Source organism: Orcinus orca, chromosome 8 (assembly GCF_937001465.1).
Source record: "Orcinus orca chromosome 8, mOrcOrc1.1, whole genome shotgun sequence".
NCBI classification, from domain to species: Eukaryota; Metazoa; Chordata; class Mammalia; order Artiodactyla; family Delphinidae; genus Orcinus; species Orcinus orca.
Genome location: NC_064566.1, coordinates 27,207,520 through 27,225,271, shown reverse-complemented (window position 1 = coordinate 27,225,271; position 17,752 = coordinate 27,207,520). Strand labels below are relative to the sequence as shown.

The following is a 17,752-nucleotide window of genomic DNA, read 5'->3' as shown; positions in this document are numbered from 1 at the left end:
GCGGCTAGGTCTGTGCGCCATGGCCGCTGAGCCTGCGCGTCCGGAGCCTGTGCTCCGCAATGGGAGAGGCCACAACAGTGGGAGGCCTGCGTACCACCAAAAAAAAAAAAAAAAAAAAAAAAAAGAAGCCTATGACAGTATCTAGAAAATGTATTTTCATTCATTAAGACATCAATCCCTATGACTGTGGTGCTACTATTTTGATGGTTCCCAAATTGTTTTATTTTGGCAATGGTACACGTATACAATGCAAACTGAATTTTTGGTTAATTCATTCACCCTTAACACAACATTTAAACTGCTGCTGGTAAGGAAAATGCAATACACTGGGGTAGCTCCCTAGGTTAGGCTATGTCTACAGAATGCAAACAGAGTTTAAAAGTTCAGCAAGTCAGCTGCTGGCTCTATACACAGAATACCAAGCGATTGGTTTGACTGATTATTTTCCTCTATAAAATTTCCTTGATTTATTGAAATGACTAACTTGCTCTGTTCATTTGACCTTATAGAAATATGGTCTATAACATGGAGTTTGTTTGATCAACAATGACACTTACTGTATATATAATAGCTAGTGTGACTGTGAATAAATTATTCAGTTGCTTCATCAATCTTAATTTAATGAATTATTGATACAGTTTATATTTATTATTTATGTTATATTATTTATTATAAGATAATCTATGTAAAAATAACTAATACTGCATCAGGATCTGACATACAGTAGCTTTCTAGCATATAATGGTTACTTCGTATTAGTTTTCTTTTCTAAGCTTGCCAAGCAAATGTGGCCTAGAGAAGAAGTTCTTACCCTATGTCCAAATTGGATTTCAAGGGAGTCTACAAACTCCCTAAAATTTTATACAAAAAGTGCTGTGTACACATGTGCATTTTCGGGGGAAAGAATATCCATAATTTTCACGAGACTCTCAACGAGGTCTGCATCTCTGAAAAGGTTAAGAATTAATTACTGATTTAGAGCCTTTGTGTAGAGAGTTGGTTTTCCCAGGTCCAAGAGAGATAAGCATTTTTTTAAATTTGTGAATCCTAGAATTGATATATTATTGTACTCTTCAGATTAACCATATTAATTTCTATCAGATAGGTTATCATTTAACTAGTAGGAAAGGAAAGTTATAATGTTTTAGAAGAAATATTGTTGAAAATTGGGAAATTTTATCCTTCCCAAATTTCAAATAAGAACTCTTTTATCATAACTATAACATCATACCTAAAATTAATAATACCCTAATATAATCAAATATTCAGTCAGTATTCAAATTTCTACAATTCTCTCACTCCCTTACAATTTATTTGAAAGAGAATCACAATAAGGCCAATACCTTATAATAAGTTTAAATACCTCTAAGTCTCTCTGAATCTTCACATTCCTTATTTCTTTTTTCTTTTGTTGTAATTATTCATTGTACATTTTCTCCAGTTAGATTTGGGGGGGCAAGACCCCATCATAAATGGTACAGTGTATTTCTATCAAGGAGCAACTCTTTTGTCTCTTTTTGTTACGTTAGTAGCTACTGATGATCATTGCCTAGATCCATTAATTTATGAAAGTTCACAGTATAATGATATTCTGATTTCCTCATACTTTACTCATGTATTAGCTGGGGTATTTCTACGAAGTGAAGTTTCTTCTTGTCAACTGTCTTGTTATCTTGAGGTACGGTTCATAAAGGAAGGGAAAAATAAATGCTTGATTCTTTATTTACTGGTTTTCAAAGTAGCAAATTTGCTCCTTACCATCATCTAATTGTGACAAATTGAGTTGTTGTTGTTGCTGTTGTTTAATATCTCTATGAGCATATGGATTTAAACATATCTAATGTATGTCAATCCACTGCATTCAATAGTCATATTGATGCTTAAATTGTCTCATCTTTGGAGTCTTTTCAAGTTGACTCGATTCTTTTTAAGATGACTTCAGCAGTCTTTGGCATCAGACAAAGGAGAAAAAGGCGGGGGGGAGAGCATAGTTGAAACCAGAGACATGCAGAATGGTACGGTACATTTGACATCTCTTATTCAGTAGAGCCAGGGAATGACGAGTGAAGAAGCAGCAGTGGTTTAGAGATGACTGAGGGGAACAGTAAAGAGGGCCTTGGGCAGTCTTGTAATGTGCATACATTATGAGATTTCAGTTTTCTGTAGGCCAACGGTTATCAACAATAGCAAGGTGCCTTGATCCACTGACCCACAAATATCTCGGGTATCTGTAAAGTATGGTGCAAATAATTCCTTACTAATAAAAATTAAAGGACCAAACTTGAGAAATTATTTCTTTTAAAATTAGAGTATATCATACTTAGCCCTATGCTTGGTATAATGTAATATAAAGCAACTTACAATCATTGGCATTTTAATATGCTTTCTGGAGGGGAGTGACATCGAGTGTGGCCAGCACACCTGTGGGAGTGACGTATGTGTGATTATCCTGCTTCATGCCTGTTCTGGTGAGCTGATGATGAGCCAGAGATGGTGACGGTGATAGGGAGCCATCAGACAATATAAGAAGAGGGTAATATCAATATTCCTTCATTCTTTCCTAACCAGAATCACAGAGTCTAAGTGATTTCACTCACAAGTCAGTGTTTAATTTGTGTGAACTTAAGGTTTTCTGGAAAAAAGTTTCTTGCTTTATTAGACTTATCCATTCCCCCACCCCTCTTTTTTGTCCTCAGTAGGAAGGAATCACTTACTGGTTGATCAATGTATTTCTCTTTAATCACAGAGGATGTACAAATACCAGCATAATTTGCTGCTGTGACTTCCTTATCCAGTGTAGTGCTATGAAAGGCCATAAAAGCTTTCATATTTGTCATGTAATTCCACTTTTGATTAGAAGTCCCATTGTTATGTGGTTTGTATTTCTGAAAAAAATGAGACAAAATATGGAGTCAAATAGGAGAGGTTATGATTTGTTTATAGCAGTCCTAGTTTTCATTGCATAAAGTCAGAAAGTACAGATAATTACTCAAAACTCTACTATGTAGTGATAACTACTATTGATATTTGATGATTATACATATATATATGAATTCTTGGATTTACAAAAATGTATTCACAAAATGCACACAATTTGGTAATGGCATTAGTTTTGCTTGTTTTTTTTTTTTTTAAAGGATATATACTATTTGATCTTAGGTTATTTTAATTTACCAATATCCAATAGTTAAACATGTAGATCGTTTCTCAGGTTTTCCTTAGTATAAGCAAAAGGGCAATCAACAATCATAAAATAAATGTTTGTGTAAATCCATAACTTCTTGAGAACAAACTCAAGTAGAATTGCTAATAAAGGAACAGGATCACCCTCCCATCAGGAAACTTGCACAAGCCTCTTAGATAGCCTCATCCACCAGAGGGCAGACAGCAGGAGCAAGAAGAACTACAATCCTGCAGCCTGTGGAATGAAAACCACATTCACAGAAAGATAGATAAGATGAAAAGGCAGAGGGCTATGTACCAGATGAAGGAACAAGATAAAATCCCAGAAAAACAACTAAATGAAGTAGAGATAGGCAACCTTCCAGAGAAAGAACTCAGAATAATGATAGTGAAGATGATTCAGGACCTCGGAAAAACAATGGAGGTAAAGATCAAGAAAATGCAAGAAATGTTTAACAAAGACCTAGAAGAATTAAAGAACAAACAAACAGAGATGAACAATACAATAACTGAAATGAAAACTATACTAGAAGGGATCAAAAGCAGAATAACTGAGGCAGAAGAACGGATAAGTGATCTGGATGACAGAATGGTGGAATTCACTGCTGTGGAACAGAATAAAGAAAAAAGAATGAAAAGAAATGAAGACAGCCTAAGAGACCTCTGGGACAACATTAAACACAACAACATTCGCATTATAGGGGTCCCAGAAGGAGAAGAGAGAGAGAAAGGACCCGAGAAAATACCTGAAGAGATTATAGTTGAAAACTTCCCTAACATGGGAAAGGAAATAGCCACCCAAGTCCAGGAAGCACAGAGAGTCCCATACAGGATAAACCCAAAGAGAAACATGCTGAGATACATAGTAATCAAACTGGCAAAAATTAAAGACAAAGAAAAATTATTGAAAGCAGCAAGGGAAAAATGACAAATAACATACAAGGGAACTCCCATAAGGTTAACAGCTGATTTCTCAGCAGAAACTTTACAAGCCAGTGGGGAGTGGCATGATATACTTAAAGTGATGAAAGGGAAGAACGTACAACCAAGATTACTCTACCTGGCAATTATCTCATTCAGATTCGATGGAGAAATCAAAAGCTTTACAGACAAGCAAAAGCTAGAGAATTCAGCACCACCAAACCAGCCCTACAACAAATGCTAAAGGAACTTCTCCAAGTGGGAAACACAAGAGAAGAAAAGGATCTACAAAAATAAACCCAAAAGAATTAAGAAAATGGTCATAGGAACATACATATCAATAGTTACCTTATATGTGAATGTATTAAATGCTCCAACCAAAAGACACAGGCTTGCTGTATGGATACAAAAACAAGACCCATCTATATGCTGTCTACAAGAGACTCACTTCAGACCTAGGGACACATACAGACTGAAAGTGAGGGGATGGAAAAAGATATTCCATGCAAACGGAAATCAAAAGAAAGCTGGAGTAGCAATACTCAAATCAGATAAAATAGACTTTAAAATAAAGAGTGTTACAAGAGACAAGGAAGGACACTACATAATGATCAAGGGATCAATCCAAGAAGATATAACAATTTAAAAAATATATGCACCCAACATAGGAGCACCTCAATACATAAGGCAACTGCTAACAGCTGTAAAAGAGGAAATCGACAGTAACACAATAATATTGGGGGGCTTTAACACCTCACTTACACCACTGGACAGATCATCCAAAATGAAAATAAATAAGGAAACAGAAGCTTTAAATGACACAATAGACCAGATAGATTTAATTGATATTTATAGGACATTCCATCCAAAAACAGCAGATTACACTTTCTTCTCAAGTGCGCACGGAACATTCTCCAGGAAAGATCACATCTTGGGTCACAAATCAAGCCACAGTAAATTTAAGAAAATTGAAATCCTATCAAGCATCTTTTCTGACCACAACGCTATGAGATTAGAAATGAATTACAGGGGGAAAAAATGTAAAAAACACAAACACATGGAGGCTAAACACTACATTACTAAATAACGAAGAGATCACTGAAGAAATCAAAGAGGAAATCAAAAAATACCTAGAGAAAAATGACAATGAAAACATGATGATCCTAAACCTATGGGATGCAGCAAAAGCAGTTCTAAGAGGGAAGTTTATAGCTATACAAGCCTACCTCAAGAAACAAGAAAAATCTCAAATAAACAATCTAACCTTACACCTAAAGGAGCTAGAGAAAGAAGAACAAACAAAACCCAAAGTTAGCACAAGGAAAGAAATCATAAAGACAGAGCAGAAATAAATGAAATAGAAACAAAGAAAACAATAGCAATGATCAATAACACTAAAAGCTGGTTCTTTGAGAAGATAAACAAAATTGAGGAACCATTAGCCAGACTCATCAAGGAAAAGAGGGAGAGGACTCAAATCAATAAAATTAGAAATGAAAAAGAAGTTACAACAGACACCGCAGAAATACAAAGCATCCTAAGAGACTACTACAAGCAACTCTTTGCCAATAAATGGACAACCTGGAAGAAATGGACAAATTCTTAGAAAGATATAAGCTTCTAAGACTAAATGAGGAAGAAATAGGAAATATGAACAGACCAATCACAAGTAATGAAATTGAAACTGTGATTCAAAATCTTCCAACAAACAAAAGCCTAGGACCAGATGGCTTCACAGATGAATTCTATCAAACATTTAGAGAAGAGCTAACACCTATCCTTCTCAAACTCTTCCAAAAAATTGCAGAGGAAGGAACACTCCCAAACACATTCTATGAGGCCACCATCACCCTGATACCAAAACCAGACAAAGATGTCACAAAAAAAGAAAACCACAGACCAGTATCACTGATGAATATAGATGCAAAAATCCTCAACAAAATACTAGCAAACAGAATCCAACAGCACATTAAAAGGATCATACACCATGATCAAGTGGGATTTATCCCAGGGATGCAAGTATTCTTCAATATATGCAAATCAATCAATGTGATAAACCATATTAACGAATTGAAGAATAAAAACCATATGATCATCTCAATAGATGCAGAAAAAGCTTTTGACAAAATTCAACACCCATTTATGAAAAAAACTCTCCAGAAAGTGGGCATAGAGGGAAACTACATCAACATAATAAAGGCCATATATGACAAACCCACAGCAAACACCATTCTCAATGATGAAAAACTGAAAGCATTTCCTCTAAGATCAGGAACAAGACAAGGATGTCCACTCACACCACTATTATTCAACACGCTTTTGGAAGTCCTAGCCACGGCAATCAGATAAGAAAAAGAAATAAAAGGAATACAGGACTTCCCTGGTGGCACGTGGTTAAGAACCTGCCTGCCAATGCAGAGGACCCGGGTTCGAGCCCTGGTCCAGGAAGATCCCACATGCCACGGAGCAACTAGGCCTGTGTGCCACAACTACTGAAGCCCGTGCGCCATAACTACTGAAGTCCGCACGCCTAGAGCCTGTGCTCTGCAACAAGAGAAGCCACTGCAATGAGAAGCCCGCGCACCGCAATCAAGAGTACCCCACACTTGCCGCAACTAGAGAAAACCCGTGTGCAGCAACGAAGACCCAACACAGCGAAAACTAACTAAATAAATAAATTTATAAAAGGAATATTAATTGGAAAAGAAAAAGTAAAACTGTCACTCTTTGCAGATGACATGATACTATACATAGAGAATCCTAAAGATGCCACCAGAAAACTACTAGAGCTAATCAATGATCTTGGTAAAGTTGCAGGATACAAAATTAATGCACAGGAATCTCTTTCATTCCTATACACTAATGATGAAAAATCTGAAAGAGAGATTAAGCAAACACTCCCATTTACCACTGCAACAAAAAGAATAAAATACCTAGGAATAAACCTACCTAGGGAGACAAAAGACCTGTATGCAGAAAACTATAAGACACTGATGAAAGAAATTAAAGATGATACCAACAGCTGGAGAGATATACCATGCTCTTGGATTGGAAGAATCAATATTGTGAAAATGACTATACTACCCAAAGCAATCTACAGATTCAATGCAATCCCTGTCAAATTACCAATGGCATTTTTTATGGAACTAGAACAAAAATCTTAAAATTTGTATGGAGACACAAAAGACACAGAATAGCCAAAGCAGTTTTGAGGGAAAAAAACGGAGCTGGAGGAATCAGACTCCCTGACTTCAGACTATACTACAAAGCTACAGTAATCAAGACAATAAGGTACTGGCACAAAAACAGAAATATAGATCAATGGAACAAGATAGAAAGCACAGAGATAATCCCACGCACCTATGGTCAACTAATCTATGACAAAGGAGGCAAGGATATACAATGGAGAAAAGACAGTCTCTTCAATAAGTGTTGCTGGGAAAACTGGACAGCTACATGTAAAAGAATGAAATTAGAACACTCCCTAACACCAAACACAAAAATAAACTCAAAATGGATTAAAGACCTAAATGTAAGACTGGACACTATAAAACTCTTAGAGGAAAATCTAGGAAGAACACTTTTTGGGACAAATCACAGCAAGATCTTTTTTGACCCACCTCCTAGAGTAATGGAAATAAAAACAAAAATAAACAAATGGACCTAATGAAACTTAAAAGCTTTTGCACAGCAAAGGAAACCAAAAACAAGACGAAAAGACAACCCTCAGATTGGGAGAAAAAAACAACCCAGTCCAAAAATGGGCAGAAGACCTAAATAGACATTTCTCCAAAGAAGACACACAGATGGCCAAGAAGCACATGAAAAGCTGCTCAACATCCCTAATTATTAGAGAAATGCAAATCAAAACTACATTGAGGCATCACCTCACACCAGTTAGAATCACCTCACACCAGTTAGAATGGGCATCATGAGAAAATCTACAAACAAAAAATGCTGGAGAGGGTGTGGAGAAAAGGGAACCCTCTTGCACTGTTGGTGGGAATGTAAATTGATACAGCCACTATGGAGAACAGTATGGAGGTTCCTTAAAAAACTAACAATAGAATTACCATATGATCCAGCAATCCCACTACTGGGCATATACCCAGAGAAAACCATAATTCAAAAAGACACATGTACCCCAATGTTCACTGCAGCACTATTTACAATAGCCAGGTCATGGAAGCAACCTAAATGCCCATCGACAGACGAATGGATAAAGCTGATGTGGTACATATATACAATGGAATATTACTCAGCCATAAAAAGGAACAAAGTTGGGTCATTTGTTGAGACGTGGATGGATCTAGCAACTGTCATACAGAGTGAAGTAAGTCAGAAAGAGAAAAACAAATATCGTATATTAATGCATATATGTGGAACCTAGAAAAATGGTACAGATGAACCAGTTTGCAGGGCAGAAATAGAGACACAGATGTAGAGAACAAATGTATGGACACCAAGGGGGGAAAGCAGTGTGGGGGTGGGGGTGGGGGTGTGATGAATTGGGCAATTTGGGTTGACATGTGTACACTGATGTGGATAAAATTGATGACTAATAAGGACCTGCTGTATAAAAAAATAAATAAAGTAAAATTCAAAAAAACCAGAACAGGATCATTAAAAAAATTGTGATGTATAATATAAAGCTTTATCATATCAAATGCTTTCTAGAAAGGTTATTCTAGTTTACCATTCTACCAATATTATACGAAATTGCTTCTTTTCCTCACATTCTTGCCAAAGCATCATCAATTTAATGAATGAAAAATAGTACCTTGTTGATATTTTAATTTACATTTCACTGGTTATCAAGAAGGTTTTTTTCAAAAATGTGAGTACACTCCATTTTATATATTAGAAACAGCATCTTTATTGTAATTATAAAACTTGGTTTGAGCATAAGTTAAAAAAATGAGTAGTTTCAATTTCAAGGAATTTAAACCACTAGATTAGTTCCAACTAAACATATCATGACACCTCAAGGAACTTTATAATGAATAACACCTACTTTACCAGGGAGAGATTGATAGTGAAGAGGAAAATAAATGATCTCAGGAATTGATTTAATAAGTCAAACAACAGAGCATCCCTCAGAGGTATGGAAACAAAGATTATATTTCAAGGAACAGGGAGGGGGTTTAGTAACATTAACTTAACATGTCTCATTTTTATTATTTTACATGAACTTTAATATATTCTCACAAACTGATTGCGTCAAGAAATAAAAACGAAACACCAAGCAAAGAAAAAATTCTTGAAAGGTAATACAAATAACTTTGGGATCAAACTCATTTCTTATAAAATGGGAACCTTAGGGGAAAACATCCATATCTATAATTTTATGTAACAGATTAAGGTACAAAATTTGCATCTGCATAAGGTTTTATCTCACTGTGGTCCATGCCAAAGAGGCACCTGACAGGGAAAAATTTGATGTTATATATACTGTGTCTCCTAGAATAAAATTTTAGTCCATATTTATCATCAGGATAGAAGGCTTAATTAAGCTTTGGTATTTGTCCAGATTGCTGTATCCCAATTTTGGATTCAGGACCTGCAAAACAAGTTGCCTCATTGTTATTAAAATATGGAACAAAACAAATGTTATTTGGAGACAGTATATTCTGTTCAACACAAAGATGGCAAATACTGTGGAGGATACAGAAAGTAAATGCAGAGCAGGGACACTCCTAAACTTTTTCTCCTCCTAACAAGGAAAAATATATACCCGTCTAGGAGTGTCTTTGGTAAGTAAGGATAACAGACAAAAGTGGGAAAGAAAAAACAAACCCCATAGGTCTTTACCCAAAATTCAAATGAAGCCAGCCTTCTCTGGAGTCTCCAAAAATTGTTTGGCTGCTATAAGCATTTGCAAAAGTATGGTGAAACTATATTTCAAATGAGTCTCAGCAGAATTAGCATTGAAGAGCTCACACCCTCCAGAAAGACTCCTCTGACCACGGTCTTTCCCACCCGTTGCCAGGTGAGAGGGGACTTGCTTATGTCTCCAAATCACTGAAGTTAAAATGCACGCATCTAACAGCCATTCACCTGACTGCACCCACCACTGAGACGCTATGAATGCTATTGGGATAATTTCTCACGCTTGCCATTGGATTTGATTTAAGTAACTAGCATAGCTCCTGACATGCAGCAAGCCCACAATCACCATCTGTTGGATTAAACTAAATTCAGAGCTACAGGAACATGTTCAATTTGAAATCTAGGCAGACTATTGTAAATATTTTAACAATGGCATTCTAGATAGGTTTCTATGACAGCCATTTTCTTTCTCTACAACAAGGAAGCAAGGAGCTTTCCTTAAATTTAACTAAATAAAGGGCTATAATTACTCTTTAGCCTCTACATATCTTACCTGAGCAATAACCGGATAGCCACAGACTTCATCTCCAGCCTTGGTCATAGACACTGCCAGCACCAGGTCTGGGTTACTCACCAGGTGAAAGGTCCTTGGGAAAACAGGATTAGGCCCATTACAAAGCAGCATGACAACTTAGAGCTCCCTCTGTGCCCCTTATCTGTGTGTTGCCTCTTGTCTCCATACATACTCTGTGCTAATGGATGTGAAATCCTTTGGGCATTTCTCCCAACCATAAGCACAATGTTGAGGTTCCTCAGTGCAGAGTGCTGGAAGAACACTGAAGGAGAAAGAGGCACTCCTGTTCTTTCTCGCTGCTGCCTGGGGTCAGTGTTTGGGAGTGAGGGTGTCCAGGGATGCTCTGTCCCAGCCACGTGCCCAGAATGCACGTGGTCCTTTAATACCCTCACAGCCCAGGCCTGGCCTGGTGATCAACTGCTTATGGCCCTCCCAACATGGACACCACGTGCTCCAGACCTTCTGCTGTACCAGCAGCCCCATATCTTTGCATCTCCACGTGCCCAGCAATAGCTGCACACCCACGTACGTTCCAGAGGGTTACTTCCTGCTTGCCCAGCAACCACAGAACAGATCTGGCCATGCAAACCAACACATTTCCCTGCCATCCAGTGGACAGCACCCATACTTCTTCCAATGAGCTCTGAACTCCAGCCTTAGGGAAGGGACACAATCTCAAGTTTGTCCTCAACCCCCTCAGCCCTAGAGTACCGTATAGAGGTTTTTATTAAAAAAATCTGATAGTTACTCGTTTAGCATAGCTTAATAATTCTTTATGTTAAACATCCCTTGTTTAAATGACTGCCTGTTTTCTGTCTCCAGATTGTACCCAGACACTCTCCTCACCTGTTTTGCTGTTGTGAGAGGCAGTGTGGCTGAGTGATTAGGGGCATGGATGCTGGAGCCACAATGCCTGAGTTTAAATCTTGAGTATATCTCAAGACCTGCTTAACAACTCTCAGCCTCAGTTTCCTCATCTGTAAAATAGGATAATGGTGCATACCGCATAGGACTTTCAGCCTGAGAATATGAGCTAATGCATAAAAAATGTGTGGAATACTGTCTGGCTCATGGCACTTAGTATGAGCTACTATTATCGATTGTTGTGATTTTTTTTATAGCTTTCCCTCAAATTCTTCTTTTCTAAATGAGTATTCCCTAAAAGTCCAAGATATATATTGAATGTTTTAAGTTATCTTATATTGGAACTAAAATAATATATTAATATTGGAACTAAATTATCTATATCTATATAAATAACTATCTCTCTATATCTATATCTATATATAGATCTATATATATAGATATATCTATATCTATAAAAATAATATATTAATATTGGAACTAAATTATCTATATAGATAACTATTTATATCTATACAGATATATCTATCTATATATATATATATAGATATATCTATAAAAATAATATATTAATATTGGAACTAAATTATCTATATATAGATAACTATCTATATAGATATAGATATATCTATATGTATAGATATATCTATCTATAAGATAACTAAGTTATCTTATATTGGAACTAAAATAATATATTAATATTGGAACTAAATTATCTTATATTGGAACTAAAATAATATAATAATATTGGAACTAAAATAATAATTTTTGACTGAAAAAAAAAGAAAGCAAAGTACAGAGCTAAAACCCTCAAGTTCTTTCCCGTACATCACTTAAAAGCAAGAACAGACCGAACATTCAAGGATATTGTCTGCATAGAAAAAGCCAGTTCTTTATGTCTGTCAACATAGTTACATTACAGACCAGCAGTGGCATTCCTGCTGTGGAAAATATAACTAGTCCCGAATATAAAATTTAATGATGTGGGAGTGGAGGAAAGGGGAGAAAGCGGGGGTGGGGGAGATCTGTGATAAGAGTAACGTATTTTTCCTTTCAAGACAAAAAATTCTAGATATCTAATTTAAATCTCTGAACATAAAACAAAATATCCTCATTGTAAAGCATTTACAAAATACTAGAAAATATAGTAAAAATTAAAACAGAATTTGAAACATCGTTTATATTCCTAAGACAATCACTATTAATCTTACAATGTGTTTCTTCCTTCTAGTGTTAGTTAACGAAGTGTCAGTTTAAATCCAAAGTGGGTATTCAATTTTATCAAATACCTTTTTAGCATTTATCAAGTCTGTGCACAGCATGAGAGCTGGTATTCAATATTGTTCATCTCCGTAGCCTCAGCATGTGGCATAGTTTGCATCTTGCATTTTTACTGGCACTCAGTAGTAGTCAGATGAATGAATGATTGTATATTTCCTGCAACAACTTACTGAGGTGCCTAGATTAGTTGCCTAGCTTTCTCTGTTTTTGCTGCCTAGAATAGATGTAGCAACTTCTCCCATGCTTCAGTGCCATGCTCAGCCATGATAGTGTTGACTTTTCTTTTCCTTTTTGGACTGTCAATTGTCACTTGCCCATCGCAGGAGTGCTTACATTCTGCAGGAAGCCTGAGCTTTTAGACTTCTACATAAAGCCCACTACGTGCCAAACGGCAGTGTGAGAACTGACTCTGTGTCCCAGAAATATCCCAGCACGACAGCACAGCCTCTTCTACTAACCCACAGTGCGAGTGCATACAAGTCACTTCATCTTCTTGAGCCTCAGTTTACCTAGCTTTAGAATCAGGTGACTAAGACTAGAAAAATTTCAAAATCTCTTTCAGCTCTGAATTCCACGACACTGTATTTTCCCTTTTATAATTTTGAAACTTGTTGAAGGGGATTTTTTTCCCTGAGCATTTTTTCATATTTCCCTTTTGAGACCAAATGATTAATTCAGATTGTGCCAGGGTTGAAAATAGGAGAAAGATACCAGTTTATCTCAAAAGTTGACCTGGACCATTTTTCTGTGTGGTTAGAAACCAAGTAAGTGTGTCTTTGGTAAGCTCCTACTGCCCGCCAGTGCCCCCTTGCTCTTATACTGCTTTCTTATACTACTCTCCTAGACCATGTGCTCTCCCAGCTAGGCCTTGTTCTCATAGTCAAACTTTCCCTTACGAGGTTTTGCTTATAATTGCTTAAGATATCAGATTTTCTACTTATTCTCTATTTTAAATAGAAGGCCAAAATGAAAAAGTAATTCAAGACCCAAAGGACTGAATGAAAGGACTAATGGTAGAAAATTCTAGGCGCAGTGATAGCACTTGGCACCTCCCATCATGCTGGCAGTGAGCTACTGGGCTTCTGCTCTATTGACACAAATTCTGATTGGTAAGTTGCCTCAATAAATGCTAATTTACTGCCTGGGAAAAATATGGAAGATCAAAAGACTATGGTTCACATAAATGGAATTTTCTACAGGTTTCTGCTACGTAGTGTAACCCAAGGTTCTCCAGGCCTCACCAGCTTATCAGAACAAATGGGTTTCAACACCCAATTACACGAAAAAGAAAAATGTCAAGGGAAAATGTAGAAGAAAGCTCAGAATTACTGTCACTATACAGACATTTCTGCCATGGGACATAAGTTCCTCTGAATAATGCCCACATCTAATCATCAAGACTTCTGCAAAACCTCTCCTGCCCACGTGTCTGTGGGAGTCCCTAAACGGTGACGCATGTGTTCAGGAGCGAACCCTGTCCCACTGCCCCTCCCCCTCACGGCTCCACCTCTTCTCTCTGGACCCTACAGTTTCCAGCCAGCGATCAGTCAATACCACCATCTCCCTCCAACTGTCCCTCTCTTCTACGGCTTGACATGGGAAGGCCTCAATACGACAACATTGCAGAGCGTTCTGGAAAGTGGAAGGAAATCGGAAGAGACCATCCTCTTTGGTGTTACATGTGGTTAGATTTTCCAAAGCAGTAAGGGAGTGCCTAGAGTTTTAGGCGAGCTTCCCTTTGTTTTTACTTAAACAGCCTTCCTGTCTTCCTGATTTCCCCACAGCACTTAGGGTGAAAACCAAAAGCAGTACAGACACTGAGCGGGACTCAGAACTTGCTCTCTCTTCTGATGACCAAGTGTTCCTGAGTTAAACTCATCAAGTGTGGCTGTCTAGTGCCTGGGGTCACTCCTCTCATTCCCCATGCGTGTCCACCCTATAGCCCTTCAGCCATACTCGAATTCCAACTTAGGCTCAAGCGGGACCTCTACTATAATACAGAAAGCCAAGGCAGTAAGATGTAGCTCTAAATTCCAGAAATGTAGAGATGGGGTAGCACTAGCTTCGTGGGCAGGAATTTTTATGTTTTGTTCTTTGCTAAAGCACCGGCACCTAAACCACTGCCCTTGATAATCTTCTGCAGCTAAATGAATGAATTCTGGTTCCACAAAGCAAACCATTTGCAGGGCCGAAAGCCTGCTTCTTAGCTCCCCTGTCGCAAAGTCAGCTTAGCTAGGATAAATGGGGCAAAAGAACACGTTCACCAGGTCTGTCTACAGGTTGGCTTTTCAGCTGTCTCTGAAACAAGGCTGCATGTGTTCCTTGCTGGCAGCTCTGAATCTCAGACAGTGAGCAGAGGAAGGCTAGCTCCTTTCCTGTCCATGCTGGGCCCTCTGCTGCCGCCTGCTGAAGATTATACAGTCTCTCTCAAAGCAGCGATCCCCTAAGCCTTTTGCATCATACATCTTCACAGCTCTTTCCCAGAAAAAGAAAAAAAAATGTATTACACAGATACACAAACACATTTTCTGTAGTATTTCAAGAGACTGAAGAGGGCCCTGGAGCCCCACCATATAACACTAATGGTAGACTTTGAAGCAAACCATCTGAAAACCAAGGAGTTGTCATCTCTCTTGTTAAAGAAATTTCAAGTATGCACAAAACCAGAGAGAAATGTATAAGAAACCGCCACAGACACAACAGTTATCAACATTCTGCCATGCTTGTTTCATCCCCTCCCTCTGTCCCCATTAAAAACTTTTTTGCTTTGCTAGAATATTTTAAAACAAAGCTGAGATCTCTCTTAATTTTATCTGTAAATACTACAATATACATCCAAGTGATCAGGACTTTTTTTAAACATAGCCATTAAACCATTATGACACCCAACAAAATTAACAAGACTTCCTTCATGTCATCTGGTACCCAGACTATTTTAAATTTCTTCTGATTGTCTCAGAATTAACCTTTTTGACAGTGGTGGGCTTCAAGCTAGATCCAAACAAAGGCCAGCCATTGCACTGGGTTGATTTATCTGATTAGGGTAAGAATTCAATTCGATTTCACTGTGTGAGTGGAAGCCACATCAGTTGGTTATATGATGGAAGTAGGGGAGAGAGGGAAGGCATGCATGTGGGGCGGCGCAGAAGACTGTGTTAATGAAAAGTACTGCAAATTTTTTAAAATGGGACTTTTTAGAATTCTTACTTGATTTTATGATGTTTTCAAATCACACAAATAAGTTAGATGAGAGTCTAGCTCTCTCTTGACCTCAACGGCCCATTAAAACTATGAACCTGGGGCTTCCCTGGTGGCGCAGTGGTTGAGGATCTGCCTGCTAATGCAGGGGACACGGGTTCGAGCCCTGGTCTGTGAGGATCCCACATGCTGCGGAGCAACTAGGCCCGTGAGCCACTACTGAGCCTGTGCGTCTGGAGCCTATGCTCCGCAACAAGAGAGGCCGCGATAGTGAGAGGCCCGTGCACCGTGATGAAGAGTGGCCCCCATTTGCCACAACTAGAGAAAGCCCTCGCACAGAAACGAAGACCCAACACAGAAAAAATAAATTAATTAATTAATAAACTCCTACCCCCAACATCTTCTTTAAAAAAAAAAAACAAAAAAAACCAACTATGAACCTAGTAGGCTAGATTTCACGTTTCTTACCTGAAGCTGTAGCGGATGAGTTGTGTGTAGACTACTGAGCACTTACGTTTGACTTCACAATCTTTCTCTTCCTTGAGTAGGTTAAAAATATGATTGGCCACATTAAATAGAAAATCCAAAGTCCTCAAATATACCCCTGCCTGGTCTGTGGGGACCATGCTGGATCTCTTAGGCTCCTATTCACCCTTTGATATATTGAGGCCCAAATATAATGGGTTTACCTGCTGTCTTCCTTGTACCTCCAGTGTTGATGACTATCATCTGCTTTTTTCTCCACCAAAACAACCTCCATGCCTGAACGCAGGCTGGGGCCTTGCACCCCCAAGACTAGCTGAGGAGAAGCATAGCTTATAATTTGCCCATCTCTGTATTCAAACTGCTGGTGGCACACCTTCTGCAGTTTACTCTGTTTTGGAGAATGGCTGAGATAAAGAAAATCCCATTAGTGGCAGAAAAATGTCCTGTGCACTGATGTGCTGGAGATAGCAAGTTCTGTGGACAAGAGACCCGCCATGAACCAAATTCACTTATAATGCGGAAGCACTATCATCAGGACAGCAGCAATGTTACTTGCTTTGCACTGTCAAGCTGATGTAAAAAGTAGAATTCTGAGTTTATTTTATATTAGAAATAAATATTTATCCAAGAGAACATGAGAAATTCATCAGCAAAGAAAAAATCCACTTGAGATAATTTAAAGGGAAAAAGAGGTAGGAGTAGGAACAGGGCAATGAATCAGAACAGAGAGAAATAAAGGAGTTCTGTTCAAATCATGATCATTTCTATCCTCTATCTACAGAATCCCTGGCAGACAGAATCCCATTCTCCAAGTTTTTGAATCTTCCCTAACAACTCATAAAATATCATAAACCAAAATAATGATACACTAATAAGTTAATTCAAAGGAATCTCATACTTAAATATCTCTTAAGGCATTAAGCAGACTTATTAAACCTTATTAAAAATCACAATGCATTGGCAATTAATTTGTAAATGTCTATTAAGTCTCTACTATGTGCATGGACTAATGCTAAGTGTTGAAGTGCTAAAACTGTTTAATTCATGTAAACTGCTATAACATTAAGTAAATGTATAAAGATTATGGAATAATACCAAGTACTATAGATTCCTGTCATTTCATTGGACATTGACCAGAGAAAAAATAAAGTTAAAAAGGAAGAAATTGCATTTTACTAATTTCTTAAAGACATCAAGGCATTTTACATGCTTATTCATAAGTTCATTTACACATTCATTCAACTAATATACAGGCTCTGTCCTAAGTTCTCAGGAGGCAAAGACGGATGAGCTTCCCTTTTAATAGAAAAGACACCAGTGAACGAGAAATGACATTACACAGCTAAAGTGAGAAGGTACTTGCCACCAGTACTTGTAAATACTTCAGTCAAAACCACAAGAAACACAAAAATGTGT

General features: G+C 37.7%; 1 protein-coding gene across 1 annotated transcript in view; it reads right to left on the bottom strand.

Annotated features, from left to right (window-relative positions):
• The window catches only part of LOC101283879 (doublecortin domain-containing protein 1), a 77,803-nt gene that overhangs the window by 34,675 nt on the left and 25,376 nt on the right, over window positions 1-17,752 (bottom strand). The window contains exons 7-9 of the mRNA XM_033409848.2: window positions 16,540-16,740; window positions 10,487-10,580; window positions 2,715-2,885 (exon numbers count right to left, since the gene is read on the bottom strand). Coding sequence (XP_033265739.2) covers window positions 2,715-2,885; window positions 10,487-10,580; window positions 16,540-16,740 — 466 coding nt within the window. The remainder of the gene's footprint in view (window positions 1-2,714; window positions 2,886-10,486; window positions 10,581-16,539; window positions 16,741-17,752) is intronic.